This window comes from Anas platyrhynchos, chromosome 11, assembly GCF_047663525.1.
Source record: "Anas platyrhynchos isolate ZD024472 breed Pekin duck chromosome 11, IASCAAS_PekinDuck_T2T, whole genome shotgun sequence".
Classification (NCBI taxonomy): Eukaryota; Metazoa; Chordata; class Aves; order Anseriformes; family Anatidae; genus Anas; species Anas platyrhynchos.
This window is the reverse complement of record NC_092597.1, coordinates 21,471,690-21,497,256: the sequence shown is the minus strand read 5'-3', so window position 1 is coordinate 21,497,256 and position 25,567 is coordinate 21,471,690. Positions and strand designations below refer to the sequence as shown.

General features: G+C 38.6%; 1 protein-coding gene across 9 annotated transcripts in view; it reads right to left on the bottom strand.

Annotated features, from left to right (window-relative positions):
- MEF2A (myocyte enhancer factor 2A) overlaps nucleotides 1-25,567 on the bottom strand; it is an 89,168-nt gene that overhangs the window by 10,104 nt on the left and 53,497 nt on the right. For 4 of the 9 annotated variants that reach the window (XM_021266620.4, XM_072043299.1, XM_027465889.3 and 1 more), the window contains 6 exons: nucleotides 18,953-19,084; nucleotides 18,750-18,887; nucleotides 15,483-15,702; nucleotides 15,295-15,354; nucleotides 4,938-5,128; nucleotides 3,344-3,367 (listed from right to left, as the gene is read on the bottom strand). In XM_021266620.4, coding sequence (XP_021122295.1) covers nucleotides 3,344-3,367; nucleotides 4,938-5,128; nucleotides 15,295-15,354; nucleotides 15,483-15,702; nucleotides 18,750-18,887; nucleotides 18,953-19,084 — 765 coding nt within the window. The remainder of the gene's footprint in view (nucleotides 1-3,343; nucleotides 3,368-4,937; nucleotides 5,129-15,294; nucleotides 15,355-15,482; nucleotides 15,703-18,749; nucleotides 18,888-18,952; nucleotides 19,085-25,567) is intronic. The other 5 variants (XM_027465892.3, XM_027465890.3, XM_027465891.3 and 2 more) reach the window with 5 other exon arrangements.

Below are 25,567 nucleotides of genomic sequence, written 5' to 3'. Positions count from 1 at the left end.
TAAGACTCAGTGGTCCCCCTTCTGTGCATGCAGATTTCATCAGTGTTAATTTGAGTTGTAGGACATAAATAAATGCAATATCTTAGTGATACACACAACAATTCTCAGAAGTTCTTAAGTGATTTAAAGAGTTTTAAGCCATATTTTTGAAGAGGATTTAATGCAGATGGCGAGGTGCAGTTCCATTAGAAAAGAGACTCCCACTTTCCAGTTGGTTATCAGATTTTCAAGTTTTAGCTGCCAGCTTTGACACTGTGCTGACTACACCTGTCCTGAAAGGAGATCTTATACATTTCTGTTGATAAGACCTCAGTGATAAAATAATCCTGCCGTTCCCATGGCTCCTGAGAAGCTGGTGAAGTACTTGTTACAAAGCAGATCCCTTTCAAAGCAAACGACATCTGACTTCACACAGAGCAACTATGCTTTTTGACAGGAAAAACAGCTGAACTACATTGTCTCAGATTATCTGTTCTAACTGTAGGCGTGAAGAGTCTGTCTTTGCCACATACTGCAATGAACATCTGTAGCAAACATATCACTCAAATTAAGCTCTTCAACTAAATTTGCTGTTTCGAAAGCCTTACATTAAACATTGCACTGAATACCACCAGACAGAAAGCTGCTCTGTCACAGAAGTCGCGGAGGCAACTTCAAGTGCAGCAATGCCACATTTTGATTTTTGAACAAGAGATGCTTACCCTTACCTACAGAAGGCTTAGTGTCCCTTTGTCTATGCTCTGTATTTCTGCATTCTCAAAGAAGCATTCTTGATTAAGGCAGCTAGATTTCAAATTGCTTAATATGTTTTTAAAGTAAGCCTCCCTCTGTCTCTGAAAAAAGTATTTGCTATAAGAATAGCATTTTTTCATCTCTTTGCTAGAGTTTCATTTCCTAGCTTTAGAAGAATGAAGCTGCTAGGACTTGTTCTCATTTAGGACAGGCACATGAGCATTTCACTATCTGCAGTACTTTTTCTTTTCCCTCCACTCTGATCTTGAGAGAGTGAGCAGCTTTAAAAACTCATGATTCTCTTTATAATAATGGGATGAGCAGGTACAAAAACGTGGCTCTATTCAAATTTAAGCTAAAACTTATGAGGATGAATTGAGGGCTATCAATCCCTGGCTTTTATCCTTCCAGTTTAAAAAAAAAAATCACACACCACAGCTACCATATTAAAATAGGCTACAGTCTTCCACTGGCTACCACCCTCTGATCTGTTTTGTCTGGACGTTGCAGAAAGCCCACCTCTGGGCCTGGTAAGGCTTTGGCATTCGCTCAGCAGATGTACCCACTCTGCTTCACAGGTCCCAGATTTCTAAGCCGAAAGTCACAAAGCAAGTCCCACTGATCTTCTGTGCAATTTATCCTTCTAAATCACTTATGTACTTCTGAAAATCTCCACTAGCCCGAGTTGATCTGGCAGAAAGGTATGTTATTAGAGCAGATTTCTGTCTGTCAGTAATTGACCTTTTTCCAAAGCTTTCTTGGATGGCAGCCTATAAAGTTGGGATTACAGTATAATGGAAAAGTTAGGAGTATACTGGGAAACAATCCAGACCAAAGGATTTCCCCTTGGGATTTTTATTTATTTATTTATTTTGAGTGGCTAATAAAGGTGGTTTTCTGAGGTGGTTTATTTTTAAATAGAATTCCTGAACACTCAGTCAAGCAAGGACACCGAGAAGTACCTACTATTTGTTGTACCTGGGAGTCAGCCAATCCAAGACTTGTGACAGCCTTCAAATTATTATTTTTTTTAAGCTGGTGCAAATAATAGCAGGAACAGGAAGAGCTGGATACCTTCGTTTCCTGCTATGCTACCGGTGCTATCTCTGGTTTTCACGTTCTGTGCTCGGTTCCAACCGCACAGAACGAGCACTCACAGCCATGGTTTGGAACTGCTGTCTAGCGCTAAATTTAGCATCAGAAACGAGCATAATAAGCAAGATTTCAGGTACACTTCGTATTGCTTTGCCATGTTTAAGAGCCTTTAAGAAAGGCATTGCTGGCTTTCCTTTGTGTGCCTTTCCCCTAGCACCAGAGCCCACTGGAGAGCCACTAGAGGGCCCACGCTGCACACACAACCCGCACCTCAGCCCCTCACACCGCCGAGCAATGAGTTTAGCTGGTAGCAAAGCCTTCATTCAACTGCTTTTGAATAATTCCAATTTCTGACATGTATGCAACGCTATTTGATTAAATGTTCCTGTGTTGACTTAAAGCTCTATTTCCTGCCCTGGAAACCAGACATTGCTCTACAGAAGCAAGGATGTGCGTGACAGCTGTTTGGAAGTGCTCAATTAGCAAGTCATTCCGATAAACCTTAAAAACTTCAGTACCACATTTCAAAAATCGTTTCTCCTCGCTTTCTTAAGTCTATCGTTCACATTTAAGGTAAAAATCAACCAACAGCATGCATTTATTAAGAAGTGTATGCAAGTCACTACATATTCCATGCTTTCATGCAATTAGAGCCTCATATTAGCAACAGGTCCATGTTCAAAACCACATCAAATTGTACAATCTGCAGAATTCTTTGTCTGTCTTTACAATTGCACGCTGTTGCAGCACCTTCTGCACGGTTCGTGCTACGGCAGCTAAACAATTTGCAAATTGCTCTAAAAATAAGTTATGAATTATTTCAGCCTTACGTTATTTTCCAGACAGAATGCCAAATGTTAAAACCTTTTGGAAAAAAAAATAAATAGAAAAAAAAAGAATCCCAAGGGTTTCCTTTCAAAAACAGAATCTTTCCACTGGAAAAAGGTAGAATAATTCATTTTGCAATTCTCTACTCCTTTCAGTAAACAGGGAACACCCCTGTGGTTTGATAATCTCACGCAGGATGAAATAATTCCGCACTCCAAAAAGGTGACCTCACCAGCAATGATGTAATCTCCATGAAAATAAGTAATACATGGCTTGTGTTACTATCTGAAGAACTTTATGAGCGAAGCCACTTTCTAAAAATATTTCAATAATTTAGGGAATAAGAGGTTGCTTATTTTTTACAAACAACAACAATAAAGACCATTAAACATCCTATACACATGGACAGTTACTCTGTAAGGCTCTTTTCCAATGTTCCCTCCAAGAAAAACAGAAATTATTTCAGGAAAAAAAGGAAGTTTACAAATAGAAAATGCTAGACTTTGGATGTGTATTCAACTTGAATTGGTCAGGTTTTGAGTTTGATAAAACAAATCTATTTTGGTCTGCTAGCAAGGGAACACTGGAATTCTTTAAAATATTTAATGAAACTACAGTTAAGAAGAACTGTAGTAGAAGAAGTTTTCAGCATCTTGCTCTCTCTCATCAAACAGGAGCCCAAACTCACCAACTCCAATTCATCCTCCTCCGACTGTACTCAGCAAACAAGAGGGATAACAGAGTTACTAAAAATAGCATTGCTTTCAAAAATGAAAGAAAAAGTCATGTTTGTGCTTCTGGATTTTTACTTCATTAATAATGTGAATTTGCCACCTGAATCTGTAAATAATACTACTAAAGTTACAATACGGTACGCAATTTAAGTCACTTAAAAGATGTATTAAAAAAACACTTTGACAAATCAGTGCAGAAAGAGCTTCATAAAAACAGGGACACAACCACACATTGACATCACACATAGATAGGTAACACAGCAGTTTCTGGCTGGACTGATGCAATGCATAATCAGCTAAGTAAAAAAAAAATATTTTTCATATATAATCATTATGCCATCCTAGCATCTCTAGCTTGAAATCTTCTGATTTCTTCAGATAGACAAAAAAATAAATTGAATTTTAAGTCATTCTTGACAACAAAGCAGTAAGTAGGTACTGTACGCTACTAACATTAGAACTGCATTAACAAGATGCTCTTCTTGTATCTATTTCTAATTAATCTTAAAAAATAATCTCTACTTTAAAAATCAGCCAGTGCATTTCCTATGTCTTCTACCTTTCAGTATTCCTGAAAAAATAAAATAAAAAAAACCTAAAACTTGATGAATCATTACTCTGAGGATAATTTTAACTTTTGTTACTTGGATTCACTTCGTATTATTCATCATGAATACCAGTAACAAATGTAAGCACTTGTGGTATCTTAAAAACAAACACAAATTATTCAGAGAGTACTCTTATTGTTTATATCCTGCTCCTCCTGGTTATGGTTCATTCCTCCATAAACAGAAAACAGAGAATATGCACATAGATGTCTAAGATTTCTACGTGACAGTGAAAGAGTAAGGCCAAAGGATTTGGTCAACCAAATTAAAGGAAAAAAAGAGCAACTCTTCCTGACAGACCTGTTCTGGCCTCAGTGCTGTGGTTGCCTCACGCCTGACACGAAACTTGTGTGCTATGCTGAACCAAGGCTGAACAAACACTATTACCAACGTGCCAAACTGCATAGTAGTACTGAAAAGCACACAAATAGGCACTGAACGTGATCCTCATTACTCTTTCGTGTGCTCACTGAAGACAGGACACCCAACACAGGACACTACGCAATGCAAGTTGCATTCCAGCACGTCACACCACACAAGAGTTTCTCTCAGACCATCATTACCATTGAAGGTACACTTTGCATCCCACAAACATTACCACCCAGTAAAAAGAGGTACAAGTGTGCTTAGGGGCACGTTAACAGCATTTACGTTACCAATAAAAACAGCTATTCCTGCACAGAATAATGCATAATCCTTGTTAAAACCCACATCCTCCAAACCAGCAAAGTTCTCCGTTCCCAGTCAATGAGACATCAAAACAATCCCAATCTACATCTCTGGGATTGCATTCTAACCACTTTTAGGTCAGATTGCTATTTTTTGCTTTAGAAAAGGCTTTTCTATTACTGTAACTTATGGTAAGCAGATGAGATAGTGTCTCCCTGTGCAGACCACTTTCTTTTTAGCCTGCCATTACAGAACAAATGTTTTAACTTACCAATGGTGGCATCATACCCTTGCTGGAGGGTGGGATGACAACACGGAGGTCTGGTTTGCGATTGTTCATTCCAAGGTTACCTCCTCCAGGTGGAGGTGGAGACTTTGTAGGCATGACTTTCCCTAAGCCATTCCCACCGCCAGTAGTTCCGAGTAGGCTTGGCGAAGCTCGAGAATTCACAAACCCATTTCCTGAAAGAGGAAGAGAAAAAAACAAATGTACCTTAGGATAAACGGGTCTCAAGAGAATCAACAACAGAACTTTTTGGTGCATGTACAAATTATGTACCATTTCTTTTGTTAAAATAATTAACAACTTCTCCAAGAGGAACAGTATAGAGTAACCAGACAAAAACCACTTTCACCACAAGATCAATGTATAAAGGCAGTATCACCTTAAGGGCACACTGTGGCAGCTTAAATGCTGAGAAAAGCATAGGACAAAGAACTTTTTTCTAGTAACATCTGTTGTTTTCTTTTTGTTGTTTTTCCCTTTTAAGTTTCTCCAGGCTGAGCTTGCAGGAAAGCGTGTGCTTTTGCACAACCCCACCTCATCCCTACCGCCACCCCACACAGCACACAAACATTATTACGTTGTGGCCTCAGAATAAGAAGTCAGCTCCTAAAGTCTCCGTTTCTAAATGGGTGCTTCAAATATCTTTAAGATCTGCAGGACTCCAGTATGTATTCAACAACAAAAGTAATTTCAAGTCTCAAAAATATATACAGTCTGGTTGTTATATTTAGCAACAGTAAGGAGAACAAACTCCTTCCCTTTGAACTCGTGCCAAGCCCTGGAAACAGATACACATGTCATTTATGTCCACTGATTTATTTTGCACAAGTCTTTGTCTCACTCACTCCCAATACTCATTCCCAAGGAAAATTAGACAAGCCCAATCCTACAAGTCCTGAGCACAGCACTGAAATCTCCAAAACCTGAATGTGCTCAAAAACACAGGCCTTAGCTTTCGTTCAGATCAGCAGAGAGTAATGTGGTGCTGAAACAATTAAGTGCATAGTACAGCAGTTCCTGAACTGAAAAAAGCATCCATGTTACCAAGAATACCTTTATCAGATTTTTTTAAGCTCTACTCTAATGATTTTATCATATCAGATTTACAGCAACAACTCCTCAAATACTTGCAGCTTATTCAGCTTCAAATGAAAAAAAATTGTTAAACAATGGGATATTTCAACAGGGAACACTATACTTCACACTACATAACATGAGTGTGCATATACATAAATACAATTCACAATAAAATTATGGTTACACTGACATTCCAGTACTGAAAGTGGCCTTCGTAGTCAAAATTCAGAGGAAATTCTGTTACACAAAGTTCACTGTGTGGGAAATTCTCTTCTAATAGCCTGTAGCACCATACTGGCATGAATTTTGTATTATTATTCTAATTTGAATAGGCCCCTGTGCCCAATCCAATTTTATTACATTAAGTACATATTAATCTAAAAGCAATTAAAATGAGAAAGTTGTCAGTGTCACATTCTACCTTCTTTGGTAAAATTTCTAGTGCCTTTAAACGCTTAACAGGAATGAAGAACACACATCAGTAGGACAGCACAACGTGCAAGGGCAGGTGACTGGTATGGATAAGATCCTGAGCTAAGGTATGGTGAGAACCTCGGTGTGAACTCACCAGGAGGCTAATGAAGGAGCCTCTTCTATTAATTATCTTTGTTACATGGTGGGGGAACTGCCAAATGCAGTCCTCATCTTTTTCCTCCCCACTCTGAGTAGAATCCTATATATTATTTTCTAAATTTAGCATGTGAAAAAGTGAAGATTGATATAAGAATAACAAATCCCTTATGCTGATCTGGAGATGTTTTATGGAGTTTTACAAAGGTCTTTTGGAAACCAAGTTGTTGCTAAATATTTTTCAAGAAAAAACTGTATGTGGATGGAGTTTATTGAAACTTACAACCACTGAATTCTTGTTCGCATACGGATGAGCAGAAAATTCACAACTTTCAAATTCAGATTTCGAATTATGGACCTGCTTGCCCTGTGAATTTCTTACTGTGCCAAAAGCCTGGCCATACATGGATGATCAGATGTGTCCCTTGTTTTTCAAGGGAAACAGAGCAAGAACAAGTTTTTATAATTTAATACTTTCCTGAAGGACCTGTATAGGAGATAGGGGAATCAGTATTCTGAGAAATCTACCATTTTACTCGGAAGTCAGGCAGGAAAGAAAGGATACAGTGACAGCAGAAAGAAGAAGCTGTTTGTGGCAGTGTTCTTCCTTTAACCACAAAATGTGTTTTTGCTGTGGTCTTTAAGTGTCTACATTCTTCAACGAAAAACAGCAGAATTTATTGGGATGCTTTATGTTAGTGACAAAATTCAGCTGAAGTGGATGGAAAGTTTGCTTGAAGTGGAGAATACATAATGGAGCTAAATATACACTTGAGTGCTAGGAGAAAATTGGTAACTTTTTGTCATGGGTTAGAAGAGATTTGCAGGAGCTCCAGGCAAAAATAAAAATAAAATAAAAAAGCAGAACGAACCACACACACACAGAAACTGAATCCACACAGAATTGGTTTATTTCCAAATTACTGCTGCAGGTGTCTGCGTTGCTTTACGTGGCTAGGACAGAAAAATGAAGCAAAAGAGTGTGCAGAACAAGTACGGAGACAGAGCAATTTTAACAGATGGAGAGAGTGCACACACTCCAGGTCACACAGGAAAAACAACTGAAAAAGAAACCAAGTTCTGCGCTGTGCCTTTAGGTTCCCGAAAGTGCAAGACAGCTTTGTTAGATAGGTGTGCATCCATACCCATCCACTGTAAATGAGCGTACAAATTAATTATGAAGAGCCTACACAGCATCACATTGCAAAGCAAATCTCACATGATGGACAGAGGAGAAGTGAATAAGGAAAAAGATGCAAGGGAGGAGAAATTATTTGAAAATAATACCTATGCAAGTCTGACAAACTGTTACAGTATCCACCGCTTTATCAAAAATTACAGTATATTTAAAGCCCTTATGGTAATAACAAAGAAAAATTGGTGCTTTCAACTAGTAAGAAATAGCATTTTACTGCTTGCTAGGCTGTCAGGACTTTTATACGCCAATGCTGCTGTGTCTGAGTTGTATTTGAAACTTGAGAACAATAACACTTCTCAGAAACAATGGACTTCTGTATCACATTTTCGCCTCTCCTATGATACCATTTCCTGTCCTCTGTTTTCAAGTATTTCGGTAGCTCATGTGTTAAATCTGGACAGTGTCTTTCTTCCACACCCAATACAGTCATTTCCTGCAACCCTTATTACAAGGCTCTGCCAATCCTTCAGAAACATTTCATGCTTTTATTGGTTCTGTCAAAAACAACAAACTCCTTGCCATTGCCTTCTCTGGGCAATACCATTCGGCAGCAGGGCAGAGTCAAGCATTTGTTCTGTCAAAAGCCAGAGCACTTTTTAAAAACAGAGTGTGAGTGTTTAGAAAAAAACGTATTAAGAAGGGGAGAAAAAAAATATCAAAAGTGTACAATAGTAGGGGTATTGATCTAACAGAAGCATTTTGCTGGATGTTGTAAGTATCTTATTTTTAAGAAATGCTGAAGTGCTTATATCTATTACTTGAAGAACCAGATGCTGTGGCTGCAATAAGACTGTAAAATATTAATATTTAATATGAAATTTAAAGCATTTTCTCCTGTTAAAGATTACAAGTTAAGAGCGAAAGGATAACTAAAAGCACGGCATTTCTTCGAGTAAGGTCAGGAGCCAGAAAAAGATAATGATTACAGGATGATGCAACTGTTAGGCAGCTTGCCAAACTGAGGCTTTAATAACCCCATAAATTCTACTTACTATGTTGTATAATACAGAAATTGTATCTACCACACCCACCATACATCTTCCCCCAAATACAATTATTTTATGTTTTAAAAACACCAGCAAACTGGAAAATGGAAACAGAATATAAAATCCTATGCAAGTGTAAATTAAGACTACTGGTTTTGCTTCCATCACAAAAGTTTTATTTAACTCTGAGTTTTTTAAGCACAGCCATAAAAGCATTTTCAAAACACGTATTTGGAAAAATGAAACCAAGGCAAAGATGATAAACTAAATTATACGAACCATTTTAAACAAAGATTAAAATAACTCGAGTAGAATTTTATGACAATAAGCATTACCAACGGACATCAGCCCCCTTCTTGTTTAGTCAATGACTAATTTTGAAATAACTTTCTGAAGCTAGATTTTAAAACCCAGCTCTTTCAACAACTGTATACCCTGCCTTCAGAAACGTAACACAGCTTAATCTCATTTATTGTCCTACAGTCCAAGATGCAGCTTTCAATTACATGAGCCAGACTCATATTTCACTGTATAAATCGCATCAGCTGAAACAATGAACACACGTGGCTGGAAAGTACTGCATGTTCTTATTACTACTCAAGGAATAAATTATAGTCATCGATGCCATTAATCTTTTTTTTTTTTTTGTGGTTCACCTTCGGAAAAACTAAATGGTTGTACATAGTTCTGAAAAATAATCATGGGCAAGGAGCTAAGCAATGTAAGACTAAGCAAAAATGAAAACAGTAGCAAATAAATATTTATGCAAATGACATCATGTAATCTGACAAAAGGCACACGATTAGGAGTAAACTGAAAACCGTTTGCAATAAGCCAAATCATGATGCATACAGAGGATGAGATAAGATCTATTTAAGAAAAATGTTTACGTGTAGGACCTTGGAGGGGAGGTGGGTAGGGCTAGGTAGGGGGAGTTTTGAAACTAAATACAACAGTAGCATTTCTATGCACATTATGCTCCATTTAATTGCATTTCTGAGTGTGATAGCTTTAAGGGGAAAAACCAACCTACAGCTGCAGTTCCTACGATTTGCAGCTTTGCATAGAAATCACTGTCGATTGTATAATAATTTCAAAAAGCCTAGTTCTCTGCTACCTTTGGAAAAACTTCATTTTAACATCTTAAGGAAGGTAGAATAAATGTATTTGCATAGATGTTTAAAGAATAATACTTCAGATAACACCATGATTACAATTAAAGTATACCTTCAACAGCAGCATAAGATTGTAAAACATCTAATATATAAGATTTAGACTTCTAATGGCAGTACTTTAGATAATAAAATACAGCAAAAAACAACACATGGAAATGTCAAGGAAATGCATACTTATGTTACAAAACTGAAGAAAATTTTTAAAAGACTCGTTTTCAAGGTTCCTGGAATTTTTTTTCCTTAGGTTACATGGAAGGATGAGAGAGAATTTTCAGTAATATTGACATTTAGATCAGCCTTCTTCAAGATGAGGGTTATTATTCAGAATGCCACAGCAAAATTAAAACAAAAGCAAAATGCTTTTGTATCTAAATATTATAGAGAATAGAAGTGATATGTTCAGAAGATGTGTGATGTGGTATCCTGGGCAAGCTGACATTATACAAGTAGCTGATTCTAACCAGAATCCTTGTACCTCCTTATAAATCAGAAATTATGGCAAGGCAATGTGAAATTCTAATGAAAAATCTAGATGTGGTTCAGAGGCTGAAGTGATCACATGCTTATGTGTTGTTTCCAAGGATATTTTGCTACAATTAGAAAAACTCAAATGCTTTCCTCTACCAGCTTATTTTCCATGTCAATATTAGCCCATCATTTCTCATAAGCACATTTAATCAGAGGACGATGGATGGATCAAACTTTTTTTTTTTTTTTTTTTTTTTAAATGTGCTGACAACTGGGTCTGCATCTAGCAAAGGAGAAGGGTTCAGCGAACCAGCTGGTCTGCAGTCCACTTTCAGTAGTCTTCCTCGAGGAGAGCTTGGAAGCTGTAAGGTGCAAGGGTGAACAGGCTGCTCTCAGTGTTGCTCAGGCATCCTTCAACTTCTTCCTTAGAGAAGAGTGAAACACTGACTTGTATTTACCTGGGTAACCCTGAACATCAGAGCAAGGCAAAACATTGTGCCAACACTGAGACTACAGAGCAAGAACCTTTGCCTACTACGATTTGTATCACGTGAACATCAATAAAGGCTACGAAGTGAGGAACTGCGTCAAGTGAAAGACTACCTCTGACAGATACTACCTGTCACACTGAAGAGAAAGTCCAGCAGACAAGTACCGCTGGTAACGTACAACCTTAAGCAGGAATTTGCTCAAGGTTTACAGCTGCTTTCCTAGGGCACAATGGTGGTAAGCTGTTTATCTGACACAGAAGATACAAAATGGTGAGTTTGGTTGGGGGGCAGAGAGTGAAGGAAGTGATTCCTTCAGGAAGCCTTTGGTACCATCAATCCAATTTTAAGCAGGAGTTTTGCAAGAGGTAGTTTGTTTGTTTGTTTGTTTGTTTTTTAGTTAGTTGTATACTTCTCATGAGGTGCTCTCTTTCCTTTAAGAAGCAAAACAACATGAAGAGAAAGGTATGCAAAGAAAGATGTTAATTGAAGCCTTATGGGAACTGCAGCATATTGTTAGCTGTTTTGCTTAACAGACTTGTGAAAGACCAATCTGAAAGATCGTTTCATCCTTAGGCACGTAGAAAAGGTCTCCCAGTCAGACAAGCCCTCAAGATAAAACGAACCATTTACCGGTGTGGTCTTTCACAGTCCCATCTTGATCCCTTTCTGGAAATGCACAAGGCAGGTTACAGTTGCAAGCAAGCTGTTAATGCACCTCCCATAATTCTTCCTGATGTCATGGTATCATGATGAAAGATGACACATGATCTAGATCGGCTCTTAGCAGGGATCCGGTAGCTCACAAGACACAGTTGTTCAAGCAGTTATATCCTTCAGCTCTAGTCCAAAGAAATTCAATACACCTGAAGTTAATTCACATTCTCAGAAGCTGAAGATTAATGAGGATATTACAGAAGACGTGGATCCGGAATGAAGAGGAGAAATTCAGTATTCAAGACAACTGTATCTTTCTTATCCATTCTTTCTGATGACAAAATTGCAAGAGGAAAAAATTCCCCAAATGAACTGAGTCCATACACTGCATTACTGATTAGAAGGGCTACTTCACTGACAACAAGACTTACAGACAGGTTATATTCTGTCCCTGCAAAATTATAAGGACTCTCTCAACAGCTCCTTCAAAGTCACCAAGGACTGGAAAATACTTAGGGAGCTCACCGCACTTCAAAGGTCTCAGGGTTTGTGTTTTTCATGCAAGCTTAGCAACAAAGGCCACAGTCCCAAGTGGCAGCTCAGGTCTTTTGCATGGATCTCGCTCAACACCATATGAAAAAGGCACTGGAGCAAAAGTAGAAATTGGTTAACAATGGTACTTTAACTCCTTTTAAGCCTTTTCAATTTTTAGAGTTAACATGAACAGGATAACTTCAATGACAATGCACTTCACTGGCAAATACCACCAAATGTACTGGAACATAGCGAAACAGATCTCCTTGTGACAAATTTGAAGGTGATCTGTCCATTGAGTATCCTTTCAAAGTCAAAGAATCTCTCTCCTGTATTTGGTTATTCAGAGCAAGTGATGGTGTGCTTGGGCTAACAGAATCCACACCCTTTGGAAAGGAATAATAAAGACATGCAGCATGCATTCAAACCATGATGATCTTGATAACAAAGAGCAAACTGTACACGTGCTGGGGATATTGGATTCTTGAAGCACATTAGATGCTCATCACAAACTGAACAGGGTTAATTAACACTGATCATGGACAACAGCATCATGAAAATTCTAGCTCCAAACCATCCAATTAACAGAAAAAAATGAATTAGCTCAAAAGCAAAGACAAACGTAGAACGTTTTCCCTCTCTCAAAACTGATATATTTGCTAAATGAAAAAGATCTGCTGAAGTTTTCATGTGGTGGGTTAATTTTTTATAAAAAAAATATAGAAAAGCTTTTTCAGAGTTATGACAGCTGCATGTGAAATAAGCTCTCAGTATTGTAAAATGATCACAAATTTTCTGTTCTAAACATAAAAAGCCATCTACCAATCTTTGCTACAACACGCAGATATTTTTACTCATCAGAAAAAGCTATTTTCCACAGAAAAGCTGTTGTTGGCAGATTGACTGTTAAAGCAAACCCTATCTATTCCAACCAAGTTACATAGGACATGAGGAAAACAAAAAAGACTTATGTGAACTAAATGAGCCATTTTATGCAACGTTGTTGCTTGAACTAGGTCCTAAGATGACCTCTACTTGTTTCTCACCAGGAGATTAAAGTGTGTAAGTATCTTTCAATGAAAAAGAGAACAAAATCTTAAACGCTCAAAACTTCGTAATGGTAAAAGCTGGGTTTTTGCTTTATCTCTATATCAGAAAATATGGGCATTTTTACATCTAGATTGCAAGTACTCCATCTTCATCTTTGACACCTCTCCTTTAGAGAGCTGCAAAATTAACACACGACCTTTCACAACTATATCCATATGAGAGTTCTCCATTCTTAAAAAGTATAAAAGAATGGACTGAGAGCTACAAAAATGAGATATTTTGTTTCCAGTGAATTCTGCAGTAAAGGTAGCAACAAACTAAAGCCATTGTTTTCTGCAGACATTAACTTGATGTACACAATTCATCAGCAGCTGCCACGCTGAAATTGACAGGGTAGCAGATTGACTCAATCTGTTTATGCATGGTTTCTTAATTTTGGTTGCAACTGAGAAGGTTACTGTGCACCTGACAGTATTTGAAAGAAGCCATGTCATACCCTAGTGGACTGTGGAGCTCTAAAAACTTAGTGTACTAAACTCTGTACTGTGGTGTTAACTAGGTATATGGGTTTTGCTAGAGGTACTTCGTATAGATCTTCCACTGTTCTTATATAGCCACAGTTCTTATTTGAATGAAAATCTTTTTAGAAATGAGTGGGTATGTGTGTAACATTTTAGGTGTGATGTTCTGGAAAGCAAGAGATAAGCGATGCATTTTGACTTTTCACATAAACTATTAATAACTGTAAGAAGGAAAACATTTCTACTGCATTAAATTATGTTCACCAAGCTGCTCTAAGTGGGTATTTCTCTGGTTTAATATTCTATAGCAAGTGCTGTAAACAACTGTTTTATTTTCTTACTGATAGATAGCGTCATAAACACGAAGCCGCTGTTACTAAAGCCTGATTTTGGAAAAGACGACTGAAAAGTCTTGATAATCAGTTTATTTACTCTGACTTGAGAAATACTATAGAAATCCACATCTGACCTCCACAGTTTCTAAAAATAGTCATTTTTCTTCTACCGAGGAAGTCTCCTCCATTCAAAATCTTGCTTACCCAATGGAAGCCACACGTAAATATTTATTTGCTGCACATAGCCAAGGAATGGATAAAGAATAGAAAGTCAATGCTGTGCTTTCTGCCTGGTAGTTGCAGCATTTTTTATTCATAAATTCAATCAATTGAACTTATCTTCAAAGAACCTGTTCCCAGTTGCTACATTAAGTAACCAGTGGGCAAACACTGAAAGGTCAAGAGTTGCTTCTTTAATTCCTTGCCATGAACATTTACCAAGGCAAGTTATGCACATTTCCAAAATCAATCCTCAGTTATCAAGACATCTCAAGGAATCAAAGCAGTATGAGGGTGGTGTGTGAAGTATCATTTGTCTTCCTGTGGCATGACAAAATTCAGATCTGCCTGTTCTCTATCGGAGTATTAAATTTTGTTTACATGAGACAAAAATATTATTTACCTGCAAAAATGCTATCATATCAATTTACTGAAGCCCAAAAAATATTGTCAATTTGATTTTTTTGGCAAGGTCTCTAATTTGTTCTGAACACCTTTTAAAATTAAGACAGAGCCTAGCTATCATCTTCCAAGCTTTATTGCTTTCTTTGTATAACTGCTAGAAAATAGTTAGCAAGATACACATGGAAATATAAACAATATATTCTGTATTTTCTTCATTTTGATTGGCACCAGAACCAGTACTGAACATCCAGATCTTCAGAAAACTAAAGCTGAGAAAACAGCTCAGTTGTCTTTATTGTGATAGTTTAGTAAGCATAGAGAATTTCATGTAAAGGAAAAAAACGGGGAATATAAGAACTCACTAGAGTGCTGTAATTACACTTGCAGAGAAGCACAAAAGCAAGAGCAGCAAGCTACTGAAAACCACTAAAGTAGAAAATGCAAATGTTACTGCAGTGGAAGGGTCATGGCAATAGAAAGTTAAATGCCTGATAAGAATTTACAAGACTCAACAATTACAAGGCAATTAAAAAAATTATGACCTTTGTACTTCCAAAAGTACTTTTTCAAAGGAGTCAAAATAAAAAATTGCTTTCAAGTAACTGTACAAACTGAAACCCTAATACTATTTTTCAACACAGACATGATATTGCACTTACCAACTGGACTGGTACCAGCTCCATTTGGCACTGTGAGGTCAGTTGTCCCCAGCATTGCACCTAATAATAATTTAAAAAAGAAAATGCATTGATACATTAAAAACTTGTTATTCTTTGTTGCTGTTGGCCATTTGTTTTAAACAAAACATAAAAATAGGGTAAAAAAGGTAACAGTACTGAAATCCTACCTGCGTTGCCAGTACTCGGTGGTCTCTGAGGAGCCCCAGGTGATACGTTCCGATGCAGGGTGGTCTGAGGTGGGGAGAGCATGGTCGTGTCTGTTAAGGATGAACTGGCTGCCAGCGATGGGGATACGAGGGAACTCCCTGGGTTACTGTAGGTTAAAGTGTTGGGATTGGACACTGGGACCGTAACCGACATCGAGAAGTTCTGAGCAGGCAAGCCAGGCTGAAGGAAAGGAGATGAGGAACACAAGAGACAACAACGTTAGCATTAACCATATTTGCAGAAAGAGCACATTATTAAAACACACATGAGAAGTTTGCCAAGAATTACTGAAGTAAAAAATAAAAGTTAATTATGTTAGTTTTGAAACTCTAATTCATTAATCATACAATTTTAAAACATCCATTTGTTGTGGATTCTGGTGTTGAAATATCATACGTCATATAAATACAGTTCCAAAAGAATTACTCATAAACTTAAAAATACCGAGAGGAAGTTCACATACAACAACCTGAAGATACTCATATAGCTCAAAAATACAACAAATTCATCAGTTAATTTGGATTATTATAAAGCCACAACAAGATAAATACGTTGACAAATTAACAAATTGTTACATCTTCAAAATGTAAGCATAAACATGCACATCATAAAATAGTCAAAGACAAAAAAGAACAGTTAGTAATAACATTTTCTATTAATAACCTTGCCAAAATTTTGCTTATCTCAAAGTTTTTTCAACACACTAAAAACATAAACAAACCTTTAGAAAGTTACGAACTTCAGTAATTTAGCCATTTCAATTGGTGTTATTCTGAGCTGTTCCACAAATCCCTGCTTTAATAATATATTTTCTGCAAAACTTTTTATTCTAATTTTTACAGCATTATTCAAAAGACAACTATTTTTCTCAAGCATATATGTTTGTTATTCAACAAGTATTTGAATCAAAAGCTTAAATGCCTGCCCATCTATGGCACTCATTTGGTTATGACTAACTTCTTTGGCCTTTGTCTCATTCCTATCCTTTGACAGTGATGTGTTTCTGAAACAAAAGCGACTATTTTCCTTCACAACTCTCAGAATAACTTGAAACAAAACCATGACAGGTACACGTTAAGGATAAATAAAGAAATCATTGGAATTTGTTGACAGAGATAATAGTTCAGATTTAGAGGTCATGTAGATGACAAACATTCATGACCCAGCAAATATATTCATCAATATATACTTTATCATGTGCAGCTTAAAATTTACTTAGAGCGATACTTCTGAATGACAATTTTGAAAACATCTGAAATACAAAAAGCTACGCTAATGAAAAAAAGCACACCGTATTTGACACAAGAAACAAAACCTCTTACTAGTGAGAACTAATGGCAGTGTCCATACTGAAGCATTCTTCAGAATTACCAATTTTTGGCACAGATAGAAACAAAAAGTAAAGCACAGCAACAGAACGGTGGCAAAACATTCACAGTATCTAACTAATAACAAGCTGTGCTGATACCTGTCTTCATGGGAAACTACTTCAAGAAACTGTTTAACATCTATAAAATGGATGTTTTTACACAGCATGCTGTTAAGTAACTCAAACTGAACTCGAATAGCTAAAGTATGCTTAAAACAATGCATACAAGTTAACAGTTGGAACATTTTTCTATAGGTTTCTCAATATAGAAGCTATAAATGACAGCTTCCCCCCACACCTTACAGTAAGGGCTGCATCTGCCCATCTATGGTACGCATTTAGGATGACTGAATTCTTCATGCTTTGCCTCATTCCTATCCTTTGACAGTAATACTGCACTAGAGTGAAAGAAACCACGTACTTATAGAAAACCTGTAAGTGTTGGAACCAGGACCATTACAGGTACAATCTAAACTATAAATATAGAACCACAGAACTAAAAAAAATAACATTTGCCTTTTATTTACATCAATATCAACATGTAGAATTTAGGCTGCTCATTAATACCACCAAAAATCAAGGGAGAGCAATTTATCCATATCGCACCAAGAGATGAAGCCTAAAGATGTCTCAACACAGAAGTGCTGGGTATCAAAAGCTTCAAAACAATGAGCAAATAAGAGATACTGACTGTATTCAAGTATAAAGAACTTGCTAAATGAACTGATGCTAGGTGTCATGACTGCCAGTTTGCTGTTAATTTCACAGAGACGGTCTTATTCCTGTGAACAATGAAATCATTTTCACTATCAGCAAGTCATTTAGGGACACGCTATCCAATTACCCCAGGGTCTGTGCCAATTAACGTAGCCAGTCCATTTATTTTAATTGCTACAAGATTTGCAACGATAAAAAATTCAAAGGCAGTGGCAGAACCCCATATAGTTCTCTTAGAAAAATAATTCACCTGTAATACTCATCATGTACACCTCCACGAGGAACATTTAACTTTTACACTACTGTTATCCCCAAGTACGTCTCACCTAAAAGTAGTCCTGCACTAAGTCTTCCTTTTGTCTTTGACCCCAAAATTGAAGGGGAGGTATGAAACTCAGGAGAACATGAACAATCTGTCCAGTAAACACATGGGGTTCAGACAATGACAAGGCTCATTTTTTAATTAGATAACATTAAAATCAAAAATGATGCCCTGATCACACTATAGAATAGGAGATTACATCCTTCCAAAGTAATTGAGTTATGCCTACAAATGAGTTAGACACTTTACAAAATTTTCAAAAGATCTTTCAGCATGCAAGAAAGTTCTCTGTTGCAATTGCAAGACAATACTAATCTTTTTGAGTATCCCATTGTGTACTAATCTTCCTCATTAAACAACTAAATACCCTTCCAAATCCAGTATTCAGCAAAGTAAGCTCCACTGATTTAATAACAATATTGTACAACTCTATTTGTCAGCTTGTAACATACTGTGAAGTCTTGATCAGACGGGAAAAGGGCTATAAGATGCAAATAAACTAATCTACACCCCAGAATAAATACAAAGTATTTTAGGCAGAATCAGGCAACACAGCTAAGTTCCTGAAGTTTGGAAGTGCTACCTCATGTTGACAAGGTAAGAAAAAATCTGTGAGCATAAATGAGAAGCTAGAAATACAAGTTCTTCTTTATTTCTTAAGATAAAATGTAATTAACAAGATCAAATATAAACACCTCATTTTTTCCCTCACAAAAATATGCATTCCCTTCTCAAACCAATATACTTTACAGCTGTAAGCAATATCTGTGAAAATTCTCATGCATGTAATAGAAGCACAAACCATACTTAAGTACTCACTGCGATTTTATGATTCCGCATCATATTATCAAACTCTTCATTAATTTTTTTATATTTTTCTTCTGTATGTGGCGTGAGCACATATGAAGTATCAGGGTCCGGGCTGTCGCACCCTCTGTGTTCCTTCTTGTTCAGAGCCTAAATAATGAAGTTAATAAAAAGGATCAACAAATAAAAAGTAGAGATAAAATAAAAGTACTTACAGGGCCTCGCTTGAAAATAAAATCACTATCTTCATTTAGTTTGCTGAATCTGTCCTCCGATAGTGGACTGTGCTCAAAGTAATCGTCAGCATCAGGGCTCTCACAACCATTAAGGCCTTTCTTTCTTAAGGTCTGAAATACAATTGGAAAATTCACATACAAATCATACTAACTTGCCAAGATCTTTTGTACACTACTGAATCAGTTAAGAGCCACTGAAACTACACGAAATTTTCACAGACAAAACTCAATAGACAAGCTTAGTCTTTCAAAATAGTGGCATAGTATACCAACAAAAAAGATTCATTCAGAGGCACAGACTCTCCCAAGGTGCCACCTCATACATGTAGGTAGCTTTAACCTAAAACCACTTCACCTCGCCAGCGTTCTTTGCAAAACCGCTTTAGACACTGGCTGACAGAGTACAGTTGCCTGACATACAAGGAACATTGAAGCCTACAGGAAGGGAGTTAAAGTCCTCACCGGTAATTAAAAACCATCTTAGTGTTTGCTGGATCTTTAGTGAATTGATTTTCACATCCCAATTGTAATATTCACATTTTAAACAGCGTACAGTTCAACCTCAGAGATACAATTGCTGATTTTTTTTTCGTTTGAATTTAGCGACTGCATGACATTAATATATGTAACACTCGGTTTTGGTGGTTTACAAAGGCAGGATTTTCCTGCACTGCAGTCATCCTGCATGGTAACAAGAACTGAAAAAAAAAGTATAAAAAGAAATGACATAATCCCGCTCCAAAATGACTTAGTTTGCTAAATATAAGCGTTTTCAGACTCCTTCACTCTAACCTGATGCAACTGCTTTGTGGGGTACTTCCTGTTTTCTGATGGAGAACTTGCATCAACATCCCCTCGAAACAGAACTTGTCTACAATCTAGGCATTGCAAATAAGCTGCCGAGAAAGGATGTGAAGCTGCAGCTCTCGGGGCCAAACAATTAAATAACATGTGTGTTCCTTTTTGTCCTTTTCATCCTACTATACCATCAGAAATTTCTAAGTATTCATTTACAACAAAAGATTTCAAATGCTAACCACAGAAAAATCTTAAATGTTTTAATAGAAATTTAATGGGGAAGGCAATCTACATTTTTCAGTAAATCCACATTAGCAGTATATAAGGCAGCAGTGGGACTGCAGAGGCACAGGGGTAGGGTCCTTCTGCTGATAAGCTGAATTCTATGAACTTTGCACTAGGAGACCCCAAAGAATCACAATCTGCAAGCTGACATTCCCAGCACCGTAAAGAAATTCCAGTCATTTTCCTGTAGAAATTATGTTTCCATAACATACCGAATCTTAGAAAAAACAAAAACCTGTTTTAGTTTCAGCTAGAGCAACCATCAGCATTTTTGTTCAAGTGCTATCTTTAATTTCTAGTACAAGCACACAAAGCTTTCTTACTGCTCCTATCCGTGCAAAACCCTGCCCAGTCCTACTTCAGCTTTAAAGCAGTCCCTAAATCCAGTTACGCTCTCTGAAATCCTTTAATATCACAGGTCACCCTAAGCCCTAACTCCTTCTCAAGTTTCTTGGCTGGCTCGGTGTATCCCACACAGCCTCTGGAGCCCCACACACCACCGCTCGAGCGGAGCAACACGTGGGGCGAGCAGGTGGAGCTCCCCCAGCACCTGCCAGGGCACCGCAGGCGCCCTGCAGCCAATCCCCTGGGCACCGATCCGGCCGTGGCCATACAAGGGCCGGCCGCTCAAGGTCGGGGCCCCGTCTCCCTCCCAGCCCTTCCTACCAAGTCAGGCTGCCAGCCTGCTACACTTCGCTATCAGGAGGGAAAATGTTAACACGGGGTAATCTGCATCGCACTTAACCCCCGCAGCCCAGAGAGCTCTAAATAGAATCCCAGTAGGTCCTCGCGCAGTGCTCAGCGCAGAGCTCGAGGCGCGGTTTGGATATTATATGGAAAGATCTTGCAAGAAATACACAGCAGCCATAGCATGGGACTTTAGTCGACTTCACATCCCTGGATAAAAACGTTAAGGCAATTTTAAGTATCGCAATATGAGTGGTTTGTTCGTTCCCCCTTTTACAAAACAACCGAGTGAAAACCTGTATGTAATACTGCCGACCCTATAAAAATCCTACTCACAGCTCTAATCCAAAGGAACGCATTCAGTTAAATGCAAAAATGCATCCTTCCTCTTGGCAATCAGTTATTTTTATTTTCGCTAACAATGGGGTTAACTTTGCTTTGACTCATGAGGAAGGAAAATGCCTCAGTGTCTCCTGATTACGATTCTGGAAACCCTCACTCCAGATGGGGTTCCTGTCATTGTGGCAGGATTTAAGCCAGGGTTTGCTGTTACAGATAATAAGTCTGGGTCTGATAGCCAAAGCTCTGTCTCCTTATCGCTGAAACACGAACTGTCGCTTTGAGGACCTAACCATAAAAAGGCTGCCTGCTTTATCGCGGCCCGGGAACACCACAGCCAAGCATTTCGGCTCCGCGGCTGTACGAGCAAGGGGAATGCTGTCATCTGTTCGCAGGGCCAGGCGAAGCCTGCGCGACACAGCCCAGCCGCAGCTCCTGCCCCGAGAGCACGGGGCCAGGGGAGCCAAATTCCACACGCGAGTGCCGCCTCCACCCTCTCTCAGCACAGTAGCTCAGGTTTATCATTTCTCCAGTGAACGCAAATAACCTGCCCTACCTGAGCTATTTCCAGGATGTCATCATCGTGAGGATTGAAATTTTACCAGCTCTGCAGATAAAAGAAATCGGGGGGGGGGGGGGGGGGCATACAAGCTAGTGAGACTGAGTAATATTGCCGTAACAAAGAGTTTCATTTCTCTGCTGTGATACGGCAAACTTTTTTTTAAGAGTAAAATCAGACACAATAAAATAGAACATAAATTTTCTTCCTACCGAACGCTCACTGCAATTACCCTCTGGTGTTAAGCCTTATTTTGCAGATCAGTTAGAGGAATGCGCAGCCCTTGGAGTTAAGTTGCTGTACTTTCTGCTTCCTTTAAGACTCGTCCAAAATTACTGGAAATTGTTCCAACATGTTTGCCAACACACTATGTTATGCCCTCAGTCACTGAGATTCTGCAGCTTTGATGTCAGACTGCCTGAACTAACGGATGAGGGAAAAGCATTGATTTTTCTCAAAAAACACACAAAGCAAGCGTTTAAGAGGAACCGAGGTAGGTATGAAATCTTCTATACAAAAAAAAAAAAAAAAAAAGAAGAAAAAACAAAATAAACATAGTTGTGTTGTATATGAAGTTACTATACAAATGCAACAGGCAGCTGAGGTAGCACGGGTACTGCAGAACAACCTAGAAGTTTTAAATTGCTTTTGTTCCACTGTGTAGAACAGAGATATGCAAATGTAATAATTATTAGTCTTATATTGATTTTTTTTTAAGGCAGAGCTTAGCAGGCGTTGTATGAGAAAGGTTGGACTAGCAAAGAAAGGCTTAACTACTATATTCAAGCACCCAGTACAAGAGCCCCACTGTTCTCCTAACCCCTCCCACCCCCACAAAGAAATTTTAATTGCACTGCTTTTTGTTAGTTTAAAGGAAGAATCATGCCTCTGCAAGAAGCATCTAAGGAACATAAGGGCTTCCTGCAAAACAACAACAAAACATAATTAGCTTCTCTCTACAAGTCAACACATCTTCTACTTAAACCACACTGCAAAGCGTACAAAAACACCAGTTATTTCTGGTGTGACCCCTGCGGGTGCAAAGACAACACGGCCGTCACAGGGTGACCACCTCCTGTCACAGAAGCTTACGCCGGCTCAGTATCAGCAGGTCATCAGCAGGGCTGGAAAGCAGAAACTGAACTGACAGGTACAGATTACTGCTACCAGAAAGTCAAAGGGCAACACCTAACTGTCCTCTTCTCCATGAAGATAATGGTTTTTATGTCTGACTCTGAAAGGAAGAGTTGCTGATGGTCAGAAAGCACAAGCGGCATGTTTTGTGCTCTCCCCCGAACTGTGGTGAAAGGGCCAAGACTTCTGGTAGCAGTGATCTGGGCTCCTCACCAGCTCCGCTGGCAAAACTGCAGAGAAGTTGATTATGTTAATTGTCACCTCAGGAAGTCTTTTTCTGCCTTAAAAAGGCAGAAAAGTAGGAGGACCTGAAACTCAAAAAGCGTTACGAAGTGCAAAATAAAAAAGTCCATTCAAAAAAGTTTTCGCTGTTGGGTTTCTGGTAGTCTACTAATATTACAGAAAGGAAACGTTTCTTGCTATCAGTGCATCAAGTCAACTGCTCCATTTCTGCACTTACTATCGGAGCTGGCCAAACAGAATTTTTGCTGGTGTTTCATCCCAAACCATGAGGAAAAAACATTTCCAAAGTTTTTACTAAGATTGAAATGAAAAAATGATTTCCTTTGGAAAAGGCAAACCTTTCAAATAAAAATAATGGCTAGTTCTGTTTATGCTGTTTCAGTACAAGCATGGAAAAGATGTGAAGCAGCACAAAGTTGGAGTAAACACTTGATTAAAAAATGTAATTCTCTAAGTGTAAGTATTCCTCAGGCATGAAGTAATGGAAGAGGCTCTACTAGTACACTTCTAAATATCACTGCTGCTTTAGTAAGCATCAACACCATGGTTATCAAAAAGGATAACCGATTACACAGTTCCCTGATGCTCCAGAGAGAGCTGCCGTGCAATAGCAGGGAGGGAGAAGGCACTGCTGGCACTTGCATCAAAGTCCAAAGGCTCCTTATTCACGATGCAATTGTCAGCACTCAGCTTCTGTGCAGGAAGGACAGGACTGAGCAGCACTCTGTCATCTGTGATGGGAAGAACCAGGAGATCCAGAGGTGAAAGACTGAAGCTGCAACCTCACACCAATAAAATGCGGAAAACAGTAACATCAGCCCACATAGCAATAAAGCTTTTCCTGTCAATGTTCAAGAACATCAAAAAAATCATAAAATAGAGAACTGAGGGTAACTGAGCTATTCAGCCGTACCACAGCCTTCAGGATCAGTCCCTCACTCCATCTCTGCAGAAGATTATAGAGATCCATGCTTTAAAGGCACTTCCCGTGCTTTAAGGGAACTGCTGAAATGTCTGTGGGTGCAGCTTGACAAGGTGACAGAACAACTTACTGCCACAGAAAGGCCATGATCCTAGATATAAGTCTTAAGCCAGCTCTGGCATCTGTTTCAGCCTGCAGTGAGCCATTTTCTTCTTCACTAGAACAGCAGAGTTCTCCTTGGCCATTCTCTAACTTATTTTTGATAGGTTTGTTTTCAGTTGTCATAGCAGGAATAAACGGGCTGAGCACCAGAGATGCAAAGTAGGCAGAGGGGATGGCCTGTCCTCTCTGGCAGCTGCAAACCATTGTCCAAACCCATCACGGGTAACAGCAACCTACTAAAAAGCCCCACCTTTTTTCTGAGATATTCATACACAAAGGAAAAAGGAAGAAAAAAAAAAACACAGTCACAGCACCAGACTCCCACCCGGTTTTCATTCTTATTACATGAAACATCCGAGAGGAAAAAAAAGGGCATATTCCTTGCATGCAGTTCACCTTCCTGCAGCAGAGAGAGCTGAGCTGGGCTGGCGAGAACAACATAAATCATTACAGACTTCACATAGAGCAAAACAGCAAGCTGAAAGCATGACAACTGCTTTGTTATTTGCTTCGTATTACATGCTACTGCCAAGGAGCTGAGCCTAAAACCAAGCTGAATTTCTTCTTTGATAACACAAACTATTTCATTCCTCTCGCCCTGAACAATACTGCTGTGTATCACCCTTTACATATCACCGTTTCTCCCCTACTATGAGGCGTATTTTTAGTCACTGGAAACTATTTATAGTTTTTAAACTTCCTGCAGGTCACTTGGCTTCAGAAGTAGCATTGTTTCGTTTTTCTCCCAGGTAACAGCATGGCTCCACAAATTCAAGGCCTGACCCAGAAATACTGGATATAGAAATTTTGCCACTCTCTAAAATAAAAGCAGGAGGGAACCTTAAGTGCAGCGAAGTAAGCAGCCAGAGAAAAATACTTAATTCAACTCAGTAACACTGTTTAGCATGTGAAGTTCATCAACACAGTCTCTGTAGGCTTAAATTTCTATTTAAAAAAAATTATAAAATCATAGAAAAATTAAGGTTGGAAAAGACCTTCAAGTTCATCTGGTCCAGCTATTCCCCCACCACCGATGTCACACACTAAACCATGTCTCTAAGCACCACGTCCAACCTTTCCTTGAACATCCCCAGGGACAGTGACTCCACCACTTCCCTGGGTAACCCTGTCCCAATGCCTGACCGCTCTTTCTAAGAAGGAATGTGTCCTAATTGTTTTAACTGTTGCAGAGTAGTGCTCTTTGTCCAACTCTTTGTTTTAATTGTTGAAGAGTAGGGGCATGGCGTTTCCATTTCTTCACTCTCCACGTACATCACCCAACTGCCAGGACTTTTCAGCTACAATGGCGAGAGGTTTGGCAACTCCATCAGCCAGTTCCCTCAAGACCCTGGGATTCACGTCATCTGGTCCCACAGACCTGTATCTGTTTGGATTCATCAGCTGGTCTTGAATGTGCTCTCCACTTACAATGGGTGGGACTTTCTGGGGCTGGCTCCCCCCGGCC